Source organism: Vombatus ursinus, unplaced genomic scaffold (assembly GCF_900497805.2).
Source record: "Vombatus ursinus unplaced genomic scaffold, bare-nosed wombat genome assembly UNPS02014826.1, whole genome shotgun sequence".
In the NCBI taxonomy this organism is placed as follows: Eukaryota; Metazoa; Chordata; class Mammalia; order Diprotodontia; family Vombatidae; genus Vombatus; species Vombatus ursinus.
The window spans coordinates 4,593,209-4,613,652 of NW_020954604.1; the positions used below are offsets into that span (position 1 = coordinate 4,593,209).

The window sequence follows — 20,444 nt, forward strand, 5'->3', positions numbered from 1 at the left end:
CTGTCACATTATCCAAGCTTATAGGTGTGTTTGATTAGCATTTTTCTAATCAATAGTGAGTTAGGGCATTTTTTAAATATGACTATAGATAGCTTTGATTTCTTCTGAAAATTGCCTGTTCGTATTCTTTAACCATTTCTCAATTGGGAAATGACTTGGATTCTTATAACTTTGACCTAGCTCTCTATATGTTTGATAAATGAGGCCTTTAGCAGAAAAATATGCTGTAAAAGTTTTGTTTCCTCCCCCCTTCAGTTTCTTGCTTTCTTCTTAATCTTGGATGCATTGGTTTTGTTTGTGCAAAACCTTTTTAATGTAATCAGATATTCATTTTTCATCTTGTAATAATCTCTGTCTTTTCTTTAGGTGTAAATTCTTCCCTTTTCCATAAATCTGACAGATAAACTATTCCATGCTCCTCTAATATGATGATGATATCACCCTTTAGTCTAAACTCTAAATCATGTACCCATTTTGATCTCATTTTGGTATAAGCAAAGTTTGCAGGATACAAAACAAACTCACATAAATCATCAGCATTTCTATATATTAACAACAAAGGCCAGCAGCAAGAAAATGTGAAATGCTGGTCATCATCTAGTTTCTGCCAAACTGTTTTGAGTTTTCCCTGCAGTATTTTTTTCCAGATAGCAAGTACTTGTCCCAAAATCTTAGCTCTTTGGGTTTATCAAATACTAGATTACCTTGGTCATTTACTACTCTGAACTCTGCCGCTGATCTATTCCATTGATCCACCACTCTATTTCTTAGCCATTACCATACTGTTATAATTTTTTTTTTTGTGAGGCAATTGGGGTTAAGTGACTTGCCCAGAATCACACAGCTAATAAGTGTTATGTATCTGAGGCTGGATTTGAACTCAGGTCCTCCTGAATTCAGGAACAGTGCTCTATCCACTGTGCCACCTAGCTGCCCTGTACCAGACTGTTTTGATGATTGCCACTTTGTAATACAGTTTGAGATATAGTGATATTAGGCCACATTCATTCACATTTTTTTCTTTGATTGCCTTGATATTCTTGACCTTTTAATCTTTCAGGTGGATTTTCTTATTATTTTTTCAAACTCTATAAAATAATTCTTTGGTAGTTTTATTGGTATGACACTGAATAAATAGATTTAGGTAGAATTGTCCTTTTTTTAATTGGCTCAGCCTATCTATGAGCAATTAATATTTCTCCAACTGTTTAGATCTGACTTTATTTGTGTGAAAAGCACTCTGTAATTGTGTTCATATAGTTCCTGGGTTTGTCTCAGCAGGCAGACTACCAAGTATTTTATATTGTCTGCAGTTGCTTTAAATAGAATTTCTCTTTCTATTTCTTGCTGCTGGACTTTGTTGGTAGTATACAAAAATGTTGATGATTTATGTGGTTTTGTTTTATACCTGCAAACTTTACTGAAGTTGTTAGTTATTTTAATGAGTTTTTTAGTTGTTTCTCTAGGATTCTGTAGATAATACTATCATATCATTTGCAAAGTGATGGTTTTGTTTCCTCATTGCCTATTCTAATTTCTTCAATTTCATTTTTGTCTTACTACTATAGCTAGCATTTCTAGTAAAATATTGAATAATAATGCTAATAATGGGTTTCTTTGCTTCACTTCTAATCTTATTGGGAAGGCTTCCAGCTTATCTCCATTATAGATAATGCCGACTTATCATTTTAGATAAATACCACTTATCATTTTAAGGAAAACTTTATTCCTATGTTTTCTAGTGTTAACAGGAATAAGTGTTATATTTTGTCAAAAGCTTTTTCTGCATCCATTGAGATAATCATGTGATTTCTGTTGGTTTTATTATCCATGTGGTCAGTTATGCTGATAATTTTCCTAATATTGAACATAAATCCCACCTGTTTTTAGTATATGATCTTTGTGATATAGTGCTGTAATCTCCTTGCTAGTATTTTATTTAAAATGTTTGCATCAATATTCATTGGGGAAATTGATCTATAGTTCTTTTTTTCTGTTTTTGCTCTTCCTGGTTTAGGTATCAACACTTTATTTGTGCCATAAAAGGAATTTGGTGGGACTCCTTTTTTGCCTATTTTTCCAAATAGTTTATATAGTATTGGAATTAATTGTTCTTCAAATATTTGAAAGAATTCACTTGTGAATCCACCTGTTCCTGCAGATTTTTCTTAGGGAGCTCATTGATGGCTTGTTCAATTTCTTTTTTCTAAAATAGGATTAAGTATTCTATTCCCTCTTATTATAATCTAGGCAATTTGTATCTTTGTAAATATTCCTCCATTTCACTTAGATTGCTGGATTTATTGGCATTTAATTGGGCAAAATATTTCCTAATACTTGTTTCAATTCCATCTTCATTGGAGGTGAATTCATCTTTTTTTTTCTATTTTTGATACTGGTAATTTGGTTTTCTTTTTTTAATCAAATTAACCAATGGTTTATCTATTTTAATGTTTTTTTTTTCATAAAACCAGCTCCTACCTTTATTTATTAGTTCAATGGCTTTCTTTCAATTTTGTTAATTTCTCTTTTGATCTTCAGGATTTCCAATTTGTTGTTTAATTGGGGATTTTTAATTTGTTCCTTTTCTATTGTTTTAGTTACATGTCCAATTAATTGATATGTTCTTTCTTTATTTTATTGACGTAAATGTTTAGAGATATAAAATTTCACCTGAGTATTGCTTTGGCTGAATCCCGTAAGTTTTCATATGTTGTCTCAGTATTGTCATTCTCCTTCATGAAATTATTTATTATTTTCATGATTTGTTCTTGACCCACTCATTCTTTTGGATTAGGTTATTTAGTTTTTAATTAGCATTTAATCTATGTATCCATGGCCCTTTGTTGAATGTAATTTTTGTTGCATTATGATATGAAAAGTATACATTTAATATTTCTGTTTCTCTTATTCAGTTGTGAGGTTTTTATGCCCTAACATATGGTCAATTTTTGTGAAAGTATCATGTGCAGCTGAGAAAATGTATATTCCTTTCTATTCATATTCAATTTTCTCCAGAGATCTATCCTACCTGTTTTCTAAAATTCTATTCATCTCTTTAACTTTTTTCTTGTTTATTTTGTGGATAGATTTATCTAGTTTTGCAAGGGGAAAGTTGACATCTCCCACTATTATAGTTTTACTGTCTATTTCTTCCTATAACTCATTTAACTTTTTCTTTGAGAATATGGATGCTATTCCATTTGGTACATGTAAGTTTAGTATTGATATTCCTTCATTTTCTAAGATTGCTTTTAGCAAAAAAAAAAATGTTTCCTTGGTTATCTCTTTTAATTAGATCTATGTTTTGTTTTTGTTTTGTCTGAGATCATGATTGCTACCCCTGCTTTTTTTTTTTACTTCACCTGAAGCATAATAGATTCTGCTCCTTCCCCTTACCTTTGCTCTGTGTGTTTGTGTATATCTGCTTCAAATGTGTTTCTTGTAAACAACATATTGTCACATTCTGGTATTTAATCTATTTTTCTCTCTGCTTCCATCTTATGGGTGAATTCATTACATTTACATTTGCAGTTTTGCTTCTGATGGCTGTCTTATTAATTTTCTCCCTCTTTTATCACCTCCCCCCTTCTTTTATACCATTTTCTTCCTCCTTCTCTGTAGAGTAAGATAGATTTCTATACAAAATGATTGTGTATGTTATTCCCTCTTTGAGTCAATTCCAATAAGTATTGCCCACCACCCCCAATCTTCCATTCCATTGTAAAAGCTCTTTCTTTCCCTTTATATAAGTTAATTTTTTTCATTTATCTCTCTTTACCCTTCCTCCCAGTTCTTCCCTCATTCTCATCCCTTAATTTTATTTTTTTAATTATCCCATCACAGTCAACTCTCTCCCATACCTTTTCTCTATGTTTACACCTTCTAACTGCCCTAATAGTGATTAAGTTCTTGGGAGTTAAAGGTATCATTTTTCCATATAAGAAAGTAAATAATACAACTTTATTGAATTCCTTATGATTTCTCTTTCCTTTTTTATCATTTTATGCTTCCCTTGAGCCTTGTATTTGAAAATCAAATTATGTATTCAGCTCTGGTCTTTTCATCAGGAATGCTAAAAATCCTCTATTTCATTAAATATCTACTTTATCCCCTGAAGAATTATACTCAGTTTTGCTGGATAGGGTATTCTTGTTTGTAATTCTAGCTCTTTTGCTTTCTGAAATATCATATCCCAAGCCCTCTGATTCTTTAATGTACAAACTGCTAGATCTTGTGTTATCCTGTCTGTGACTTCCTATATTTGAATTGTTTCTTTTTGGATGCTTGCAACATTTTCTCCTTGACCTGGAAGCTCTGGAATTTGGCTATAATAATTCTGGTAGTTTTCATTTTGGGGTCTCTTTCAGGAAGCAATCAATGGATTCTTTCAGTTTCTATTTTATTCTCTGTTTTTTTTGATATTGGGGGCATTTTTTCTTGATACCTTCTTGAAATATTATGTCTAGGCTCTTTTTTTTACCATAGATTTCAGGTAGTTTAATAATTCTTAAATTATTTCTCTTCAATCTATTTTCCAAATCAGTTTTTTTAATGAGATATTTCACATTTTCTTCTTTTTTTCATTCTTTTTATTGTTTTATTGTTTCTTGTCTCATGAATTCATTAGCTTCCATTTGCCCAATTCTAATTTTTAAGGAACTGTTTTCTTCAGTGATCTTCTTTTGTTCCTCTTTTCTATTTTGCACCTCCTACTTTTTAAGACATTCCTTTCTTCAGTGGATTTTTGTGCTTCTTTTACCATTTGGTAAATTCTGTTTTTAAAGGTATTATTTGCTTGGTATTTTTGGTGCCTCTTTTAGCATACTATTGGCTCTCTTTTCATAATTTTCTTACATCACTCTCATTTCTTTTCCCATTTTTCCTCTATCTCTCTTATTTGAGTTTTAAAATTCTTTTTGCACTCTTCCAGGAATTATTTTTAGGCATGTGACAAATTCACATTTTTCTTTGAGGCTTAGAATGTAGCTGTTTTGACTGTTATCTTTTTCTGAGTTTGTGCAATCTTTATGCTAAAGTTGGACTCTGTTCCCAGAATGAAAGGGGCACTGTCTCAGGCTTCAGGTTTTCTATGCTTTTGCTTTCATCTGGTGGGGGGGGGGAAGGGAAGAGGGTTTGTCACTGCTTTCCTGGTCTGTGCTCTTGTCTGTGAGCATATACAAGCACTCTCCTATACCCTGGAACTGTGACCAAGGCTCCTGCTCCCTTGGGGCTACAAGTGCTTCCTTATGGCCTTTGGAGATGTGACTTTGGTCCCTTTTCTTCTGTGGCTACAAGAACTAGTACTCCTTTCTGCCTTGGACCTGAGACCAAGACCCTTGTCCCCCCTGTGAGTGACTATATGCATTCTTCTCTGCCCTGGAACCATGACCAAGGCTCTTGCTTCCCTGAGGCCACTCCTCTTTATCCTAGGATTGGGACCCAGAACTGTGTATGGGCAGTTAATTGGGTCCTGCTCTCAGTGTCAGCAAAAGGCCACTTGTAATCTCCTGACCAGTTGTCTGACCCCCTAATGATCTGTGGGTTGAGAGCTCCCAAAGCTGCTATTGCCATTGCTATTGTAGGCACCTGCTGGTTGTCCCTTATTGCACTGTGCTCTGGGACCAACCACCACCCTGGTGAGACAGACCTTTTCTCCCAACCTCCTAAGTTGTCTTGGGCTAGGAAATTGTCTCACCTTGACTCTGCTGGTTATGCCACTCTAGAATTCTATTTGAGGTATAATTTTAAAGTTGTTTGGAGGAGAGTTTGGGAGAGTTCAGGTAAGTTCTTGCATTTGCTCTGCCATCTTGGCTCCACATCTACATGTAGCAATTTAATAAAGAATTTGTTGATTTAAACATCAGCCCTCATGCAGCTTATATTCTAGCAGGAGATTCTGTTTAGCACTCCTATGAATGATACTCCCTGTGTCAGCTCCCTGCTAGACCCAGAAGAGATCAATAAACTCAACTTTAAGGTTTGAGCAACATCATGAGTAAAAAAAGTTAGTAAAGTTATACTGAGTCTATGAATGATGTCAAGGAACACCCCTTGTTTTGCATAAACAGCATATTTAGAAAATTGTAATTAAAACACAAGATTAATTTCCCCCTTTGGTGCTAGTTTCTAAAAATAACTGTGGCTTATGAGATCTTGAGTTCAATTCCAATCACTTCCATCAATTTCAATCAGCCATAGAAACAACTTAAAAGAGAATCACTCTATAAATTATGATTAAGAAGCATTTCAATGCAACCCACAGAACTTCATTCTTGCAATATCTAAATTCTGATGTTGGTATTTATTTCATCCTGGTTGAAAACTTCCTCTACAATTGCAGATAGGCAACTTATCAATAACTTAAAGTCTTAGGCAGCTGTCTAAGGCTCTGAGAAGTTAAGTTATTGATCCATGGTCTCACAGCAGGAGTGTCAGAGGCTGGACTTGAATTTTGGTCTTCCTGATTCCTAAGGCAGTGTGGTCTGGTGAATAGAGTATTCTACTTGAAGTCAGGAAGACCTAGATTTAAATTTCCTTTCAAACACTATCTGTACTACCAGAACAAATCACAACCTCTCAGACCCATATCCTCATCTATAAAATGGGGATATTAATAAAATCTCCCTCAAAGGGCTCCTGCAAGGAGAAAAATTAGTCAAAGTATTTTATAATCCTTAAAATGCTATATAAATGTAAGCTATTAGTATTATTATACAGTGAACCCCTCTTATGTCTGCATTTTTCCTGATAATTAGTTAAGAATTGGCTCTTTCAGGCCAATAAATGCCTGGATACAATTTAGACTCTGTGGAAAGAGTGCTAGATTTGGAATTAGAGGATTTGCCTTTAAATTCTGACTTCCATGTAGTCTCTGTGTGACCTCAGACAAGTCACTCAGCATCTCTAGGCCTCAGTTATTTTATCTGTATGAGTAAGGAATTAGACTAGGTGAGTCTAAAGTCCCACCTTTTAGCTATGAACCCACGATCTTTTGACTATTTAGGAGTTCAGCCAATCCCTACTCTATTCCCTGTATGCCTGTGAAAGATGGAATATCAGGATAGTTCTGTCTTCTGCCCATATTGGAGGTCAAGTCTCACCATACCCTGTTGACCTATACTAGTTGCCACATATAAGGAAGGACTCACCCCTACTACCTCCTCTGACTGCATACACTTACCAACCCAAAGTTACAAATGAGACACATCTTTCCTAGGACCATTGATGAAACTCCCCTGTCCTAGTCCATCAATCAAAACCTCTTACCCTGGCAAAATCACATATGATTCACACAAAGGAAAAAAACAACAGTGGATTTCCAGATTCAAGGACTTGGTCATTTTACCTTAATACAATGCTGTCAGTGTAGTCCCATAACCATGTTGCTATGCCAGAAGAATTCAGTGAACTGATTGACTAGAAACAGAAATGATGCCCATTATGGAAAAAGATAACCCTACTGGCTCTGATAATGTCTTGTTGCCATGTGGCTGTAATAGTGTTATATAAATGGACGACTACTCTACCCCTATATCACTGAGATAGAACAGTTCTGCTGGTGGTTATGTACACCTATCAGTGTACAGTGAAACTACAGTACTCAATATCACTGTTGCCATGGTGATGGGTTAGCATTCCTAATACTGGTTAACTAAAAATCCTGAGAACACATGCAAGCTCAGCTACACATGCCAATACTTATTGATACTGCTCCTGCTAAGGCGGCATCAATAGTATAGTATAGATAGTATATGGATATGTATATGGATAAGATAGATAGATAGATAGATATAGATACAGATAGCTATCTTTTAAAAAAATTAGAGATCAAAAAGTGCAAGAAGGAAATGGAAAATGCCTATTTAATTAATAATGAAAAGTTAAAAATGCCTTGTATCTTCAGAGGGACTAAGAGGATCCCATAAAGTTCACAACAATAGTCTTAGAATAATAGGTTACTATTATTCTAGCTATAGTGTTCCCATTTTCAAGACTGCCAAGGTCCAAGGTCATTTCTAGGATGTGGCATATAGGGACTATATTGAATGACACTCTCTTCAAACCTACCAAGTGAAATCCAGTTAAAATTCATGTCAAAAGAATACCTGATTAATGAGACTTAATATACACGATAAGAACAGCTGTCTCAGAGCAGCTAGGTGGTGCAGTGGATAGAGCACCGGCCTTGAGCAAGTCCCTTACTCCCATTGCCTAGCCAAAAAAAAAAAAAAAAAAAAAAAAACAACTGGCTGTTGGTAGTGTTTCCAGAAGAAGCTAACAAAAAGATAACAAATAGTGTGATGAAGGTGTCAGGGAAATGTTTGCAAGCTAGTGGTTCTTATATTTTTATGAGACAACCAACAATATCTCATATACGAAGAGCATTTTGTAAAAGAATTTTTATTGTATTACCTTATTTCCTCTTCTGCAATTACTTAAATACTTAGTATCATTCCCATTTTGTTTATAAAGAAATTGAGGTTCAGAGAGGCAAGTGACTTGCTCAAGGTCATAAAGGTAATAAAAAAAAGAGGGAAGGTCCTCTCATATCAAACAATCTGTTTTCAATCATTCCAAACAGCTATATCCTCTACTTACAGGAGCTAAGAGATCTCCAACTTCTGGGGCCTGAAGAAATTCTAATTCTTTTCCATATCCAAGTCGTTACTCTGTTGGGATCGTAGAGAAAGTATGAGGGAGAGTATGCAGTATCAGTGAGGGAATTCAACTCTTCTAAACCCAAAGCTATGTTTTATTTCATATGCTCACTACTTTTTTACCCATTGAAAGCCTGTGAGATCACCTGATTTTTCCATAATAAACAGTGTTACGTGGTGCCCACCTCTACTTTACTGGAATTTTACTAGGTTGAATGAGATAGGAATATGAGAAGTATATTCCACTTGCTCTATAAAAACAACCTGTTCTATTGATTAAATATTGGAATGTGTCCACTACTGAGATCCCTGGGCACCATTTACCTCAGTCACACAATAATTAATTTAATTTTTCATTACTTCATGGCCATGATGAATTTCTCCCTCATCCCAACATAAGCTTTAAAGGAACAGATGGAGCTGGACTGCAATAAAATTATTTGATGGTTGAAAGCCACAGAGTTCTAGGTGTCTGGAAAAATAAATACAGAAAGTATTCTGCTTTGTCTAAAGAATTTTCAAACTGGAAACCTTTATCAGTAACCTGCAACTGCCATTAAGGTAAAAATCCCCAAAAGTTGTTACTCTGGTCATACAAAAAGTATGAAGGAAGGTATTTTTATAATTTCTTTTACAATTTTTACAATCTTTATAATTTCCAGGATCTAAGAAGGATTTTGAGGTTAGAACCAGCCTCCTGAATAGGGAGATATCTCTCTTAAATGAATATGATTTCTGATATTGAATCCTGACTCAAATTGTCATTTTTCTGCATTATACTTACACTTCTTCTAGAGTCATGTTGTGACTATACCTATCCACTAGATACTTTGTTATCAATTTACAAATGTGGCAACCAATTATAAAAATGATGCACAGGTATTATGTAAGTATAGAAGAAATGCTGAGTATAGCTCCTAACTGAATAGTCACATCTGAGAAAGGAATGGTTAACAAATAGAGAACAAGTGATTTCATTTCTCTGGAGGATAGTTGTTCCATCTCTAAAATTACAGTCTTAGACTAAATGGTTTCTCTGGTCCCCCATCAGCTTTAAATTTATATAATCATACGACCTCAAAGATCTTTTCCAGGTCTAAGCTTCTCTGGGTCTATGGGAAAAGGGCCAACTTCCTAGAGATGGATTCTAATACTTGTGTACTTCAGACAGATTTCTTGAGAAAGGTTAGCTCTTCTGCTCTTCTCCACTTTACTTTATTCCAGTGGACGCTTATTGGCTTTAAGAAGCCATGATCATGAGCACAGAGAAAGAATTAGGTCACTTGCCCTGGGCAGTAAGCATGGTCATCGGTGAATGTGATAAAGGTGAAATCAGTTACCAAGGCCCAGTTTTCATCATGAATCAGTAGTGACTAAACCCTAACAATGGAGTCCATATGCATGCAACCAGAAATGACCATAAGATACAGTAGAATCCTTGTTCTCCTTACAGCTGAAATTAGCATAAAGTAAGTCTATCTTGGATTCCTTTGAGGCATCATTTAAAAGGACTCCTTCCACCCATTCATTCATTAGACAAAGATATCAGGGCAGACTGTTATCAAAACATCCTAACACTGCAGACAGACAGTGTTGTAACAAGACTCTGAAGTGTTTCCTTATGGTGGTTTTACCAAATGTTTTAGCTAATACAAAAAAAAAAATTAACATGGATACCAGAATCAAAGAACTAGAGAAAGTCCAAAAGTTCATCTAGTCTAGCCCTGTTTCATCACAAATTTAAGAAAATGAAACTCAAGAAAGTTCAAGTGACTTGTCCAATTTATTGAGTATCTACCACATATAGGGCACTAAGTTGGACAGTGTAACCCATAATTCCATTAGCTAGATAACACAAAGAAGTACATTTTCTATGTACCAGGGAACCAGAGAGGGTGAGTCATTCTGTTTCCTTCAGCCAAATATGCTTCTTAATGGCATTCTTGGAGAGCAGCCCAATCATTGCTTGTCTCCATTCACAGGATTCCAAGGTTCCTTTATAGTATCTTTGTGCCTGCAAGTGTAACAGCAGTACAACATGAAGATTTCCATTCACTCTGAAAGTCGCTGTATGATACATAGCACATGGTAATTTGCAGATTTGTTTGGGGGAGGATAAATGGTAAAGAGAGGGATGTTGCAGAAGCAGCATAAAGTCACTATTTTTTTCTCCTTTGCTCTCATCACTTTCCTTATGTGTTCAGAAAAGAATGCAGGAACAAGAATTGAACCATGGTCCCAAAAAGTCACAAAATCTCAAAGTTGGAATGGACGTGAAAGGCTGGCTCATATATGTGAGATCATATTTGACTAAGAATCCTCTCTAAAACTCATTTAAGAAATAGTCATTTGGCCTTTGCTCCATGCCCTCTAGTGGGGAGGAGTCCTTTTGAATAACTCCAATTATATGGCAGTTGAGGGGTTTGTTGTATGTGTTTTCCCCCTGATATTAAGATTATATAATGCTCTTCTTCTACTTCCATCCATCATTCCTTGTTCTTTCTCCTAGGGCCAGGCAGAACAACTCTAACCTATCTAACCCCCTCAAATACTTAGGGATAATTATAATCTCCTCTCCTCCAGACAAAGGTCTAGTCCCTTTAACTGATATATAGATGATTTCCAGCTTATCAATATCCTTTATAAAATGTGTTATTCAAAATTGGCCAAATATTGCAGATTGGATCAGCTAGGTGGCATAGTGGGTAGAGTACCAGCCTTGGAGTCAAGAGAACCCGAGTTCAAATCTAGTCTCAAACACTTACAAGCTGTGTGACCCTGTGGAAGTCACTTACCCCCATTGCCTCCGAAATAATACATGTATGCATATATATATATATATATATATATATATTTATATATATTTTGCAGATATAGCACAACCAGAGTCAGTATAATGGTACCATTTCCCCTTCCCTCTTGTCCTGAACACTAAGCCTATCTTATTGATGCCTAAGAATCTATTAGTTGTCACATCACACTAACTCATATTTTGTTTAGTCCACTTAAACCCCATAGAACTTTTCCAGATGAGGTGGCATTTACCCACATGTCCCCCAATTTGTACTTCTGATGATTATATGTTGAAACTAAATGCAAGTTCCCTTTAAATTTCTCCCTATTCCCTTTTACCTTTGATACAACTCATAATTTTAGGCTATTTAGGCTATGTTACAGTCATAGAGTAGTTAAGTTATCCCTCCAAGCTTCTGGTCCTCTACAAATGTGATAACACAGATTCCAGGACCACTATGTTTAATATCTCCCTCTAATTTAATATCAAATCATTAATGCCTACTCCATGGGTTTATTGAAACCCAAATCTACTCAATTGTACTGCCATCCCTTTTCTCCACAATAATAGCATGGGAGCTTTTGTCAAAAACTGTGCTTAATGTCTAGATAAATTATATCTTCAATATTCCCCGGTTCTACCAAACTAGAATTTGTCAGAAAAAGGAAATGAGCTTAATTTGGCATGACCAATTTTTTTTATTTTTTCTTAATTTAACATATACATAGATATGTAAAACCATACTACACATTTCTGTTTGTTTTTAAGTAAAACCATGCTAACTCCTTCTGATTGTTGTCTCCTTTTTCAGGTGTTCACTAGCCAGCCCTTTAATGATATATCCTAGAATGCTACCAGGATTCAAAATTCACTGACAAGTTTGCAAACTTAACTCTCTTGCCCCTTCTTTGAAAATCAGAAAATTTGACCTTCTACAATTTCCAATAGTACATTTTTTCACAATCTTTCAAAGATTATTGACAAAAATTCAGAAATAAAACTTTTCAAGTAGGTCAGTACCCTAAGATATCCTTTATCTGGGACAGGTATCTTGAATTTATCAAAGGCAGCAAGATGTTCACTCATATTTTATTTACCTTTATCATATTTATTTATCAAATTTATCTTTGGCATCAATTCCTATTGAGCATTTTTGCTCTGCTCTTTCCAGTTCAAATATCATAAGAATAGTTTTCTTGGCAGGTAAGAACAGAAGTCAAAAAATAATAATCAATTAGCTCTCACTTCTCCCCATCAGAGTTTTCATCATCCCATATACCCCAAATATGACCCATCCCTTCTTTTTATCTTCCTCTTTTTTCCAATATAACTTTTCTTGTTGTCCTTAAATTTCCTTGATACTCAGTTCTGCATTTTGATACTGCTAAATACTTTTATAGCAACCTGCCACATTTTTGTATTGATTCTCTATTATTTACTCTTGCTTTCATCTGTCTTTTTAACATCTAGGTTTGCTAATGAGGTCCTTGTACATCCACATCTGTCTCTTGAGGCAACTTCCTCCATCCCTCCCAATTGAAATTATTTATCATAGTTTCTTTTGATTTTATTCTTGAGAATTTCCCATCCCTCCTGGGCTTTCTTCTCCTATAGAATTTTGGTTTGTTGAATTTTATCTATAGTTTCCCTGTACCCTTTGAAATATTTTCTCTGGAAATCTAGAATATTTGAGACTAGTCCAAGCATTCCTATCCTTCTCCCTCACAAAAACTAGGTTGGAACGATCATTATCCCTCAAGATACTTAACATCTCTATTTCAACAACCAATTGCTCCTCTTTTTTTCAATACTCCTTGACATCATCCCCCATTCTTTTCTGTTCTCTCCTTTTTAATAAAGAGGAAGTTCTTCTCCCTGTCAAGGCCAATTTATAATCTTGATCTCAATTCCTTCCCACTTCTTCCACAAAATTATTCCTACCATCATTCCTCTTCTCTCTCAAAATTAAATCTTTTCTAATCTGCTGAGTCTCTCTGCTGCTTAGAACATACCCCAACCTCTTTTCATCCTCAAAGAAAAAAAATTATATTTGACCCTATCATCCCCTTAAGCTGTAATCCTATAACTTTCCTTCCTTTCTCAGCCAAACTCCAGTGGAAAGAGTGCATTATTTGGGGTCTGAAGACATGGATTCAAATGCTAGTTCTGCCATTTACAATCTGCATGACCTTGGACAAGACACTTAATCCCTAATCCCTCTGGGTTCCATATCATTAAAATGATATGTTGGATTAGATGGCCTCTGAAGGTACTTCCAGGTCTAAATCTATGATCAAAGTTTGTGGATTCAAATCCCAGTTCTGCTATTTACTACTACGTGTGTGACTTTGAATAAGTAACTTAACCTCTCTAATCTTCAATTTCCTTATTTGTAAAGTAAGAAGACTGTACTAAATGACACCTCAGGTTCCTACCAGCTCTAAATGTATCATCCTGTGATCCCAGAAAAAGCTGTCATTACCTCTACTTTCCTTTCACTCACTTCTCAATCTTTTGGAGTCTGGGTTCCTACTTTCATCATTCAACTGAAACTTTTCTCTCTAAAGTTACAACTCTCTTAATTTCCAGATCCAGTGGCCTTTTCCCAATCCTCATACTCCTTGAGTTTCTCTACAATCTATACTTTTGATTCCCTCCTACTAAATGTTCTACTCTCTCTGAATTTTCATGTCATTTCAATCTCTTAGTTTTCCTTCTATATATATGAACACTCCTCAGTCTCATTTGCTGGATCATCATCCATACCACATGCCCTAACTGTGGGTGTCTCCCTCAAAGCTCTGTTCCAAAAAAATTTTGGCTCTCTGCACTGTCTTGACAATGTCATCAGGTGCCATGGTCTCAATTATCAGCTCTAGGTATATGTCTCCCTAATCAACATATTCAACCTTTGTCTGACTCTCCTGTGCCCCATTCCCATGTCACAAACTACCTATTAGATATTTCAAACTAAATTTACTGTCAACATTGAAATTAAGTCCTCTCAATGCAGCAATTGGAATGAGGGTTCCTTCAGTTCAAGGCATTTAAAATTGAGTAGCAAGCAAAATTTATTTCTCTTATCTACTTCAGTCTCTTAATTTTGCAGCAAATTCCTCTCCAAATTAGTTATTATGTGGTAACCCTGAGTCTAGACTAGTGATGGGGGAAAGAAACTCTCACAAAACACATGTTTGTCTAAAGAAGATTTATCAAAGCCTATACTTTACAGATGTCTGGAATGCAGATGTGACCCTAAACCTCAAAGTCTTTTTCCAGATTAGGATAATGGTGTGGCATTTCCCCAGGTTGAACCTCCAAAGATGGCACCAAGCTTTCCCTTCTTATACAGGAAAAACCTGTCTCTGACGTTTATTAGAGATACTCTTTCCTTTGGGGTGGAGGAGAGATTGGGGTAGTTCCAGGATAGTGAATATTGGGAATCTATCTGCTACCTCCACTTCCAAAAGTTTCTGTCCTGGGTCACTTTCTTTCTTTATCCTGCTCAATTATGTCATCAGTTCCAATGGCTTTAGGATTTTTGAGAGCAGTAACTGATTGAGGAGGATGAGAGAGTGGGAGCAAACTCTTCTCTGATTTGTTCAAGATTACTTAATATAAGAGGTATAAAAAGTCTAATTTTTTTGCTAAATGAAATGGGGCCAACTGGGCCTGGATAAGCACTAGCCATGAAATTGTTATGAAAAAAGGAGATATTTTTACTGAAAATAAAAAAAATGGACAATTAACACTTACAGGAAACCTGCCAACTCTATGGCAAATGCCAGGAAAAATGACCTTAAGTTTGTTTTTTTTTTTCTCTCATACGTAGAATTAAAGCCTTATAAAGGTGATTATGGTACCCCCTCACACCGCTTCTCCACCTTGAGATTCTAAACATGTGAAATTCTAGCCCAGATTAAATAGGGGAGAGAGGACATATTTTTAATCTACCTAAAATACCTTGCTATATTAACACAGATACATAGAAATGTGTGTTTTAAGCATGTATGCATTCTATAGCAAATAATATTGAATCATTTACATCCTCAAATGTAAAAAATTCTAAAAAAAAATAACAATATACTTACACAGACTAAAAAATATACTTACACAGTCATACAAACTACAAAGAACAATAAATATGGGACATATTGAAGCTATTAAAATGTGTTGGCCTTGCTATAGTATCTCAAACTCAACATGTTCAAATCTGAACTCATTATATTTCCCCAAAAACCTATTCTTATTTCAAAATGCCATTTCCATTAAGAGCATCACTATCCTTCTAACCACTCATATTCATCCTCAACTTATTGTTTCCCTCACCCCACTTATCCCCTCACTTGCCAAATCTTGTCGGTCCTACCTCCACAATGCATCTTGTATCTCATATCTATCTCTTTATCTCCAGTCACATGTCCTCCACCACCCTACAGATGAGGAAGCTAGGGCCTGTTGGAGCTCAATGATTTGCCCAAGATCACACAAGTATTAAGAATCAGAGGTTCAATTTGAACCCAGGTCACCAGATTGTAGAATTATTTCCATTGTATGATACTTATACATAGCTTACTTCTCCATTTTCCTTTTCTATTTAAAATCTTGATTAGGTTGTCAAAATTCCAGGAAAATCCATTGTTATCAACCAATGTTTCATATGCTGAATTTTTGGCCAAGAGCCTGCTATTGTCATCCAGCAATTTAAGTCATATTTTCAGACAACATCTTCAAGGGAAGTGTTCCTTCCTCTTCTAAAAGTACTGGATCTTGCTTTAAACTGGTAATTGATCCTACTTTGCCCATAAACTTCTCTGGGTGGGCATCTTCTAAGCTGTGAGATCTCTGAATGCCCTGAGGACCAAACTGCAATAGTGCCTTATGTCAAATACTCCATTAGTTTATAAAAGTGGGATGCAATTGTGAACATATTGTGTATGTGTATGTGTTATGCTAGTCAGATTGGGAGGGATATAGTCCCAAGCTCACTTTCAACTCTGAAATAACTATCAACACTAGTGGAAAGAGTACTGAGTAGGAATCAGGATATCTGGTTATACTTCTTGTTCTTCTACTACTCATTTGGCCTTGGGCTACTTGCTTTATTTCATTGAGCCTCAATTTTTTCTTTGTAAATTTAAAAGGTTGGACTATAAGTTTTCTGGGGTCTTTTTTCATCTTTAATATTCTAAATTCTATGAAATAGGTATATATTAATAAACTAAGCATTATGTTCTCAGTGGGAGGCAAGTGATAGACTATAGAAAAGAAACCCTTTTCTTCAGAGTGGTACTTTTTTGGTTTCTTGCACCTACTTCATATGTATATAAATATGTATGTATATATACATATATGTTTTCTTTCATCAAAGCCCTAAAAACAAATACCTACTCATCTAAGCTAAAAATTCTTAGAATCCGGATCAGCAAGAACACATGAATTAATATGAATAATGAGTCATGTTCGTCTATCAACCATTTAAAAACACTCCCCTTGTATGTGCTTCCAGACCCATACAGACTGTTCGATGGTTATGAAATAAGCAGTAGATATAATCCCTGTCTGAGTTGCTTACTGCCTATCCTCCAACTCCATGAGGATGGAAATTCATCAGCCAGTCAATTTTCTGCACTTATTTCTCATGGGAAAAAAATGAAAGTTAGACATTTTCAATCTTTTTTGAAATGGTTAACATCCCCTTGCAGTTTCCTAAATGAAGCAACTCAGGTATCCTTCCTTCATATAGTCCAAATTTGAAAAGATAGGTTGAGGGAAGAAATGTATAGTAGAAAGAGGGATGAACCAGAAGTCAAGAGATTTGGTTTTAAATCTTTGTTCTAAGACAAGAGCTATGTTCCTCATTAGGGTAGGAATAGCACTAGATGTGGAAATGGAAGACCTCATTTTAAACTTCAGCCTACCCACTTATCATTCAAATGACATTGAGCAAATCTCTTTTTTTTTTTTGTCTTTGGACCTCAGTTTCCTTCTAGGTCAAATTATGGAATTGGACAAGAAAATTTCTAAGTTTCCATCAACCTCAAAATCCTAATAGGAATTTATCTTAGCCTCAATTTAGTTATAATAAAAAAATGGGAATCTATAAGACTAGGAATTATTCACCTCACTGGAGTGGTTTTAGGAAAATTCTTTACAAACATTAAAATGCTATAGAAAAGTTTTTATTGTTGTTGTTGTTATTGTTATGTACCTCATTCATACAACACTGTTTTAGGTACTATAAAGGATGCAAAGAAGTCTAAGATAGTCATTTCCTCCTTTAAGGAATTCAAAACATATTTAGTTAAAATGTATGGATGGGAAAAAATAACCTTATGAGGCTATATACTGGAAGTACCAAAAACATAGAACAGATAAGTACTTCAGTGTATGCTGTAGTCACAGAAATTTGGAATTTGCTGAGACACAGAACATATCTTGTTTTGGTAGATCAACTTTGAGAGATTTTTGCCAGGAGAGACAAAAATCTGTAACCAGTTATATAGGGTTTCTAAAAGTAATGAACACTGAAGCCCAAGGCTAACCCTACCCTCAAACCTAAGCTCACTGTTGAGCATAGCCAATCCACCAAGAATTAGCTCAAACTGTATCAAGGTTCTCAAAGGTATACCCCACAATAGTATACCAGGTATACTGCAAAGTGTTTGGAATTTATAGTCAATTTATAATCCGCTTTCCAAGATTGTTTTGAGAATAAAATGAGACATTTGTAAAGCATTTCACAAATCTTAAAGCACTATATAAACACTAGCTATTATTCTTATTCTCATATGTGCACTGCAGGAGTCTCCCATGAATTGCATGGAAGTTAAATTTTCAGTCACCTGGGTATGTGTAAGTCTCCCATTAATTGTATAGAATTAATCTTTGCAATCTGCATGTTCAAGCTTCCCACTTCTCCTGTAGAGTGTTGTCATCTTAAACAGTCAGTGTGCCATGAGTCTTCATGGCAAAGAATAATACTCTGGCATGAGTGAGAAAAGTTTGAGAACCTTTGAACTGCAGAATAAGAATTTGTATTCATTTATTCTGTATTGTTATTTGTAGGTCATGGAACAAAGGGAGTATTTGAGCTTCTATCAGGATGGCGGAGAACGAGAGAGAACCTACCCTTCAAAGACAGGGTTGCTGATGCCTATTCTGATGTGATGGTCACCTACACCATGACCAGCTCCTTATACTTCATTACATTTGGTATGGGTGCCAGCCCTTTTACCAACATTGAGGCCGTGAAGGTCTTCTGTCAGAATATGTGTGTCTCTATCCTATTGAACTACTTCTACATTTTCTCTTTCTTTGGCTCCTGCCTGGTCTTTGCTGGCCAACTAGAGCAGAACCGTTACCATAGCATCTTCTGCTGCAAAATTCCTTCTGCAGAATACCTAGATCGTAAGCCTGTCTGGTTCCAGACCGTGATGAGTGATGGACATCAACAAACTTCTCATCATGAAACCAACCCTTACCAGAACCACTTCATTCAGCATTTTCTTCGGGAACATTACAATGAGTGGATCACAAATATCTATGTGAAGCCATTTGTTGTTATTCTCTATCTCATCTATGCTTCCTTTTCCTTTATGGGATGTTTGCAGATCAGCGATGGGGCTAATATCATCAGCCTGCTTGCCAGTGATTCCCCAAGCGTCTCCTATGCCATCCTACAGCAAGAATACTTCAGCAATTACAGTCCAGTGATTGGATTCTATGTGTATGAGCCCCTTGAGTACTGGAACGGCACCGTACAGGAAGACTTAAGAAGACTTTGTAGTGGCTTCACTGCAGTGTCTTGGGTTGAACAGTATTACCAGTTCCTGAAAGTCAGCAACATCAGTGCAAGTAACAAGAGTGACTTCATCAGTGTCCTGCAAAACTCCTTTTTAAAAAAGCCAGAGTTCCAGCACTTCCGAAATGATATCATTTTCTCCAAGGCAGGAGATGAAAGCAATATCATTGCTTCTCGCTTGTATCTGGTGGCTAGAACTAGCAAAGACAAGCAGAAGGAAGTAATACAAATACTTGATAAACTTAGGCCCCTGTCTCTGGCTAAGAGCATTCGGTTCATTGTGTTCAATCCTTCCTTTGTTTTCATGGATCACTATGGCTTGTCTGTCACCATGCCTGTCCTGATTGCTGGCTTTGGAGTCCTGCTAATGTTAATTTTAACTTTCTTCTTAGTGATCCACCCTCTGGGAAACTTCTGGCTTATTCTCAGTGTCACCTCAATTGAGCTGGGTGTTCTGGGCTTGATGACGCTGTGGAACGTAGACATGGATTGCATTTCTATCTTGTGCCTTATCTACACTTTAAATTTTTCCATTGATCACTGTGCACCCCTGCTTTACACATTTGTATTAGCAACTGAGCACACCCGAACTCAGTGTATCAAAAGCTCCCTACAAGAGCATGGGACAGCCATTTTGCAAAATGTTACTTCTTTTCTTATTGGGTTGGTCCCCCTCCTGTTTGTGCCTTCGAACTTGACCTTCACACTGTTCAAATGCTTGCTGCTCACCGGGAGTTGCACGCTTCTGCACTGTTTTGTTATCTTACCTGTTTTCCTAACTTTCTTCCCCCCCTCCAAAAAGCACCACAAGAAAAAGAAACGTGCTAAACGAAAGGAGAGGGAGGAAATTGAGTGCATAGAAATCCAAGAGAATCCTGATCACGTCACAACTGTCTGAGAGGTCTAGACAAACCGAATCACCATTTTTTCCCCAAATGTCGCACAGAGATGCAGGGAAGCTCTGACCTCAGCCGCTTGGGCTGGCCAAATGTAACAAGGCAAGCCAGATTCAGAGTGAATTATTCACAACACATCAAAGTGCCAGCTTTTTCTGGGGAGGGAGGAAATAAGAGATGGGTTTTTTGTTTGTTTGTTTTTTTTCAGAAAAGGAGTTCTCTTTGGAACCTTGGTCTTCACTAGTTTTTGGAAGTAATTGTGAAGCTCTGTAAGAGAATCTGTGAATTAG

At 36.0% G+C, this 20,444-nt stretch overlaps 1 protein-coding gene across 1 annotated transcript in view; it reads left to right on the forward strand.

Annotated features, from left to right (window-relative positions):
• The window catches only part of PTCHD4 (patched domain containing 4), a 297,104-nt gene extending 276,948 nt beyond the window's left edge, over positions 1-20,156 (forward strand). The window contains exon 3 of the mRNA XM_027838452.1: positions 18,523-20,156. Coding sequence (XP_027694253.1) covers positions 18,523-20,156 — 1,634 coding nt within the window. The remainder of the gene's footprint in view (positions 1-18,522) is intronic.
• Positions 20,157-20,444: the final 288 nt, after the last annotated feature.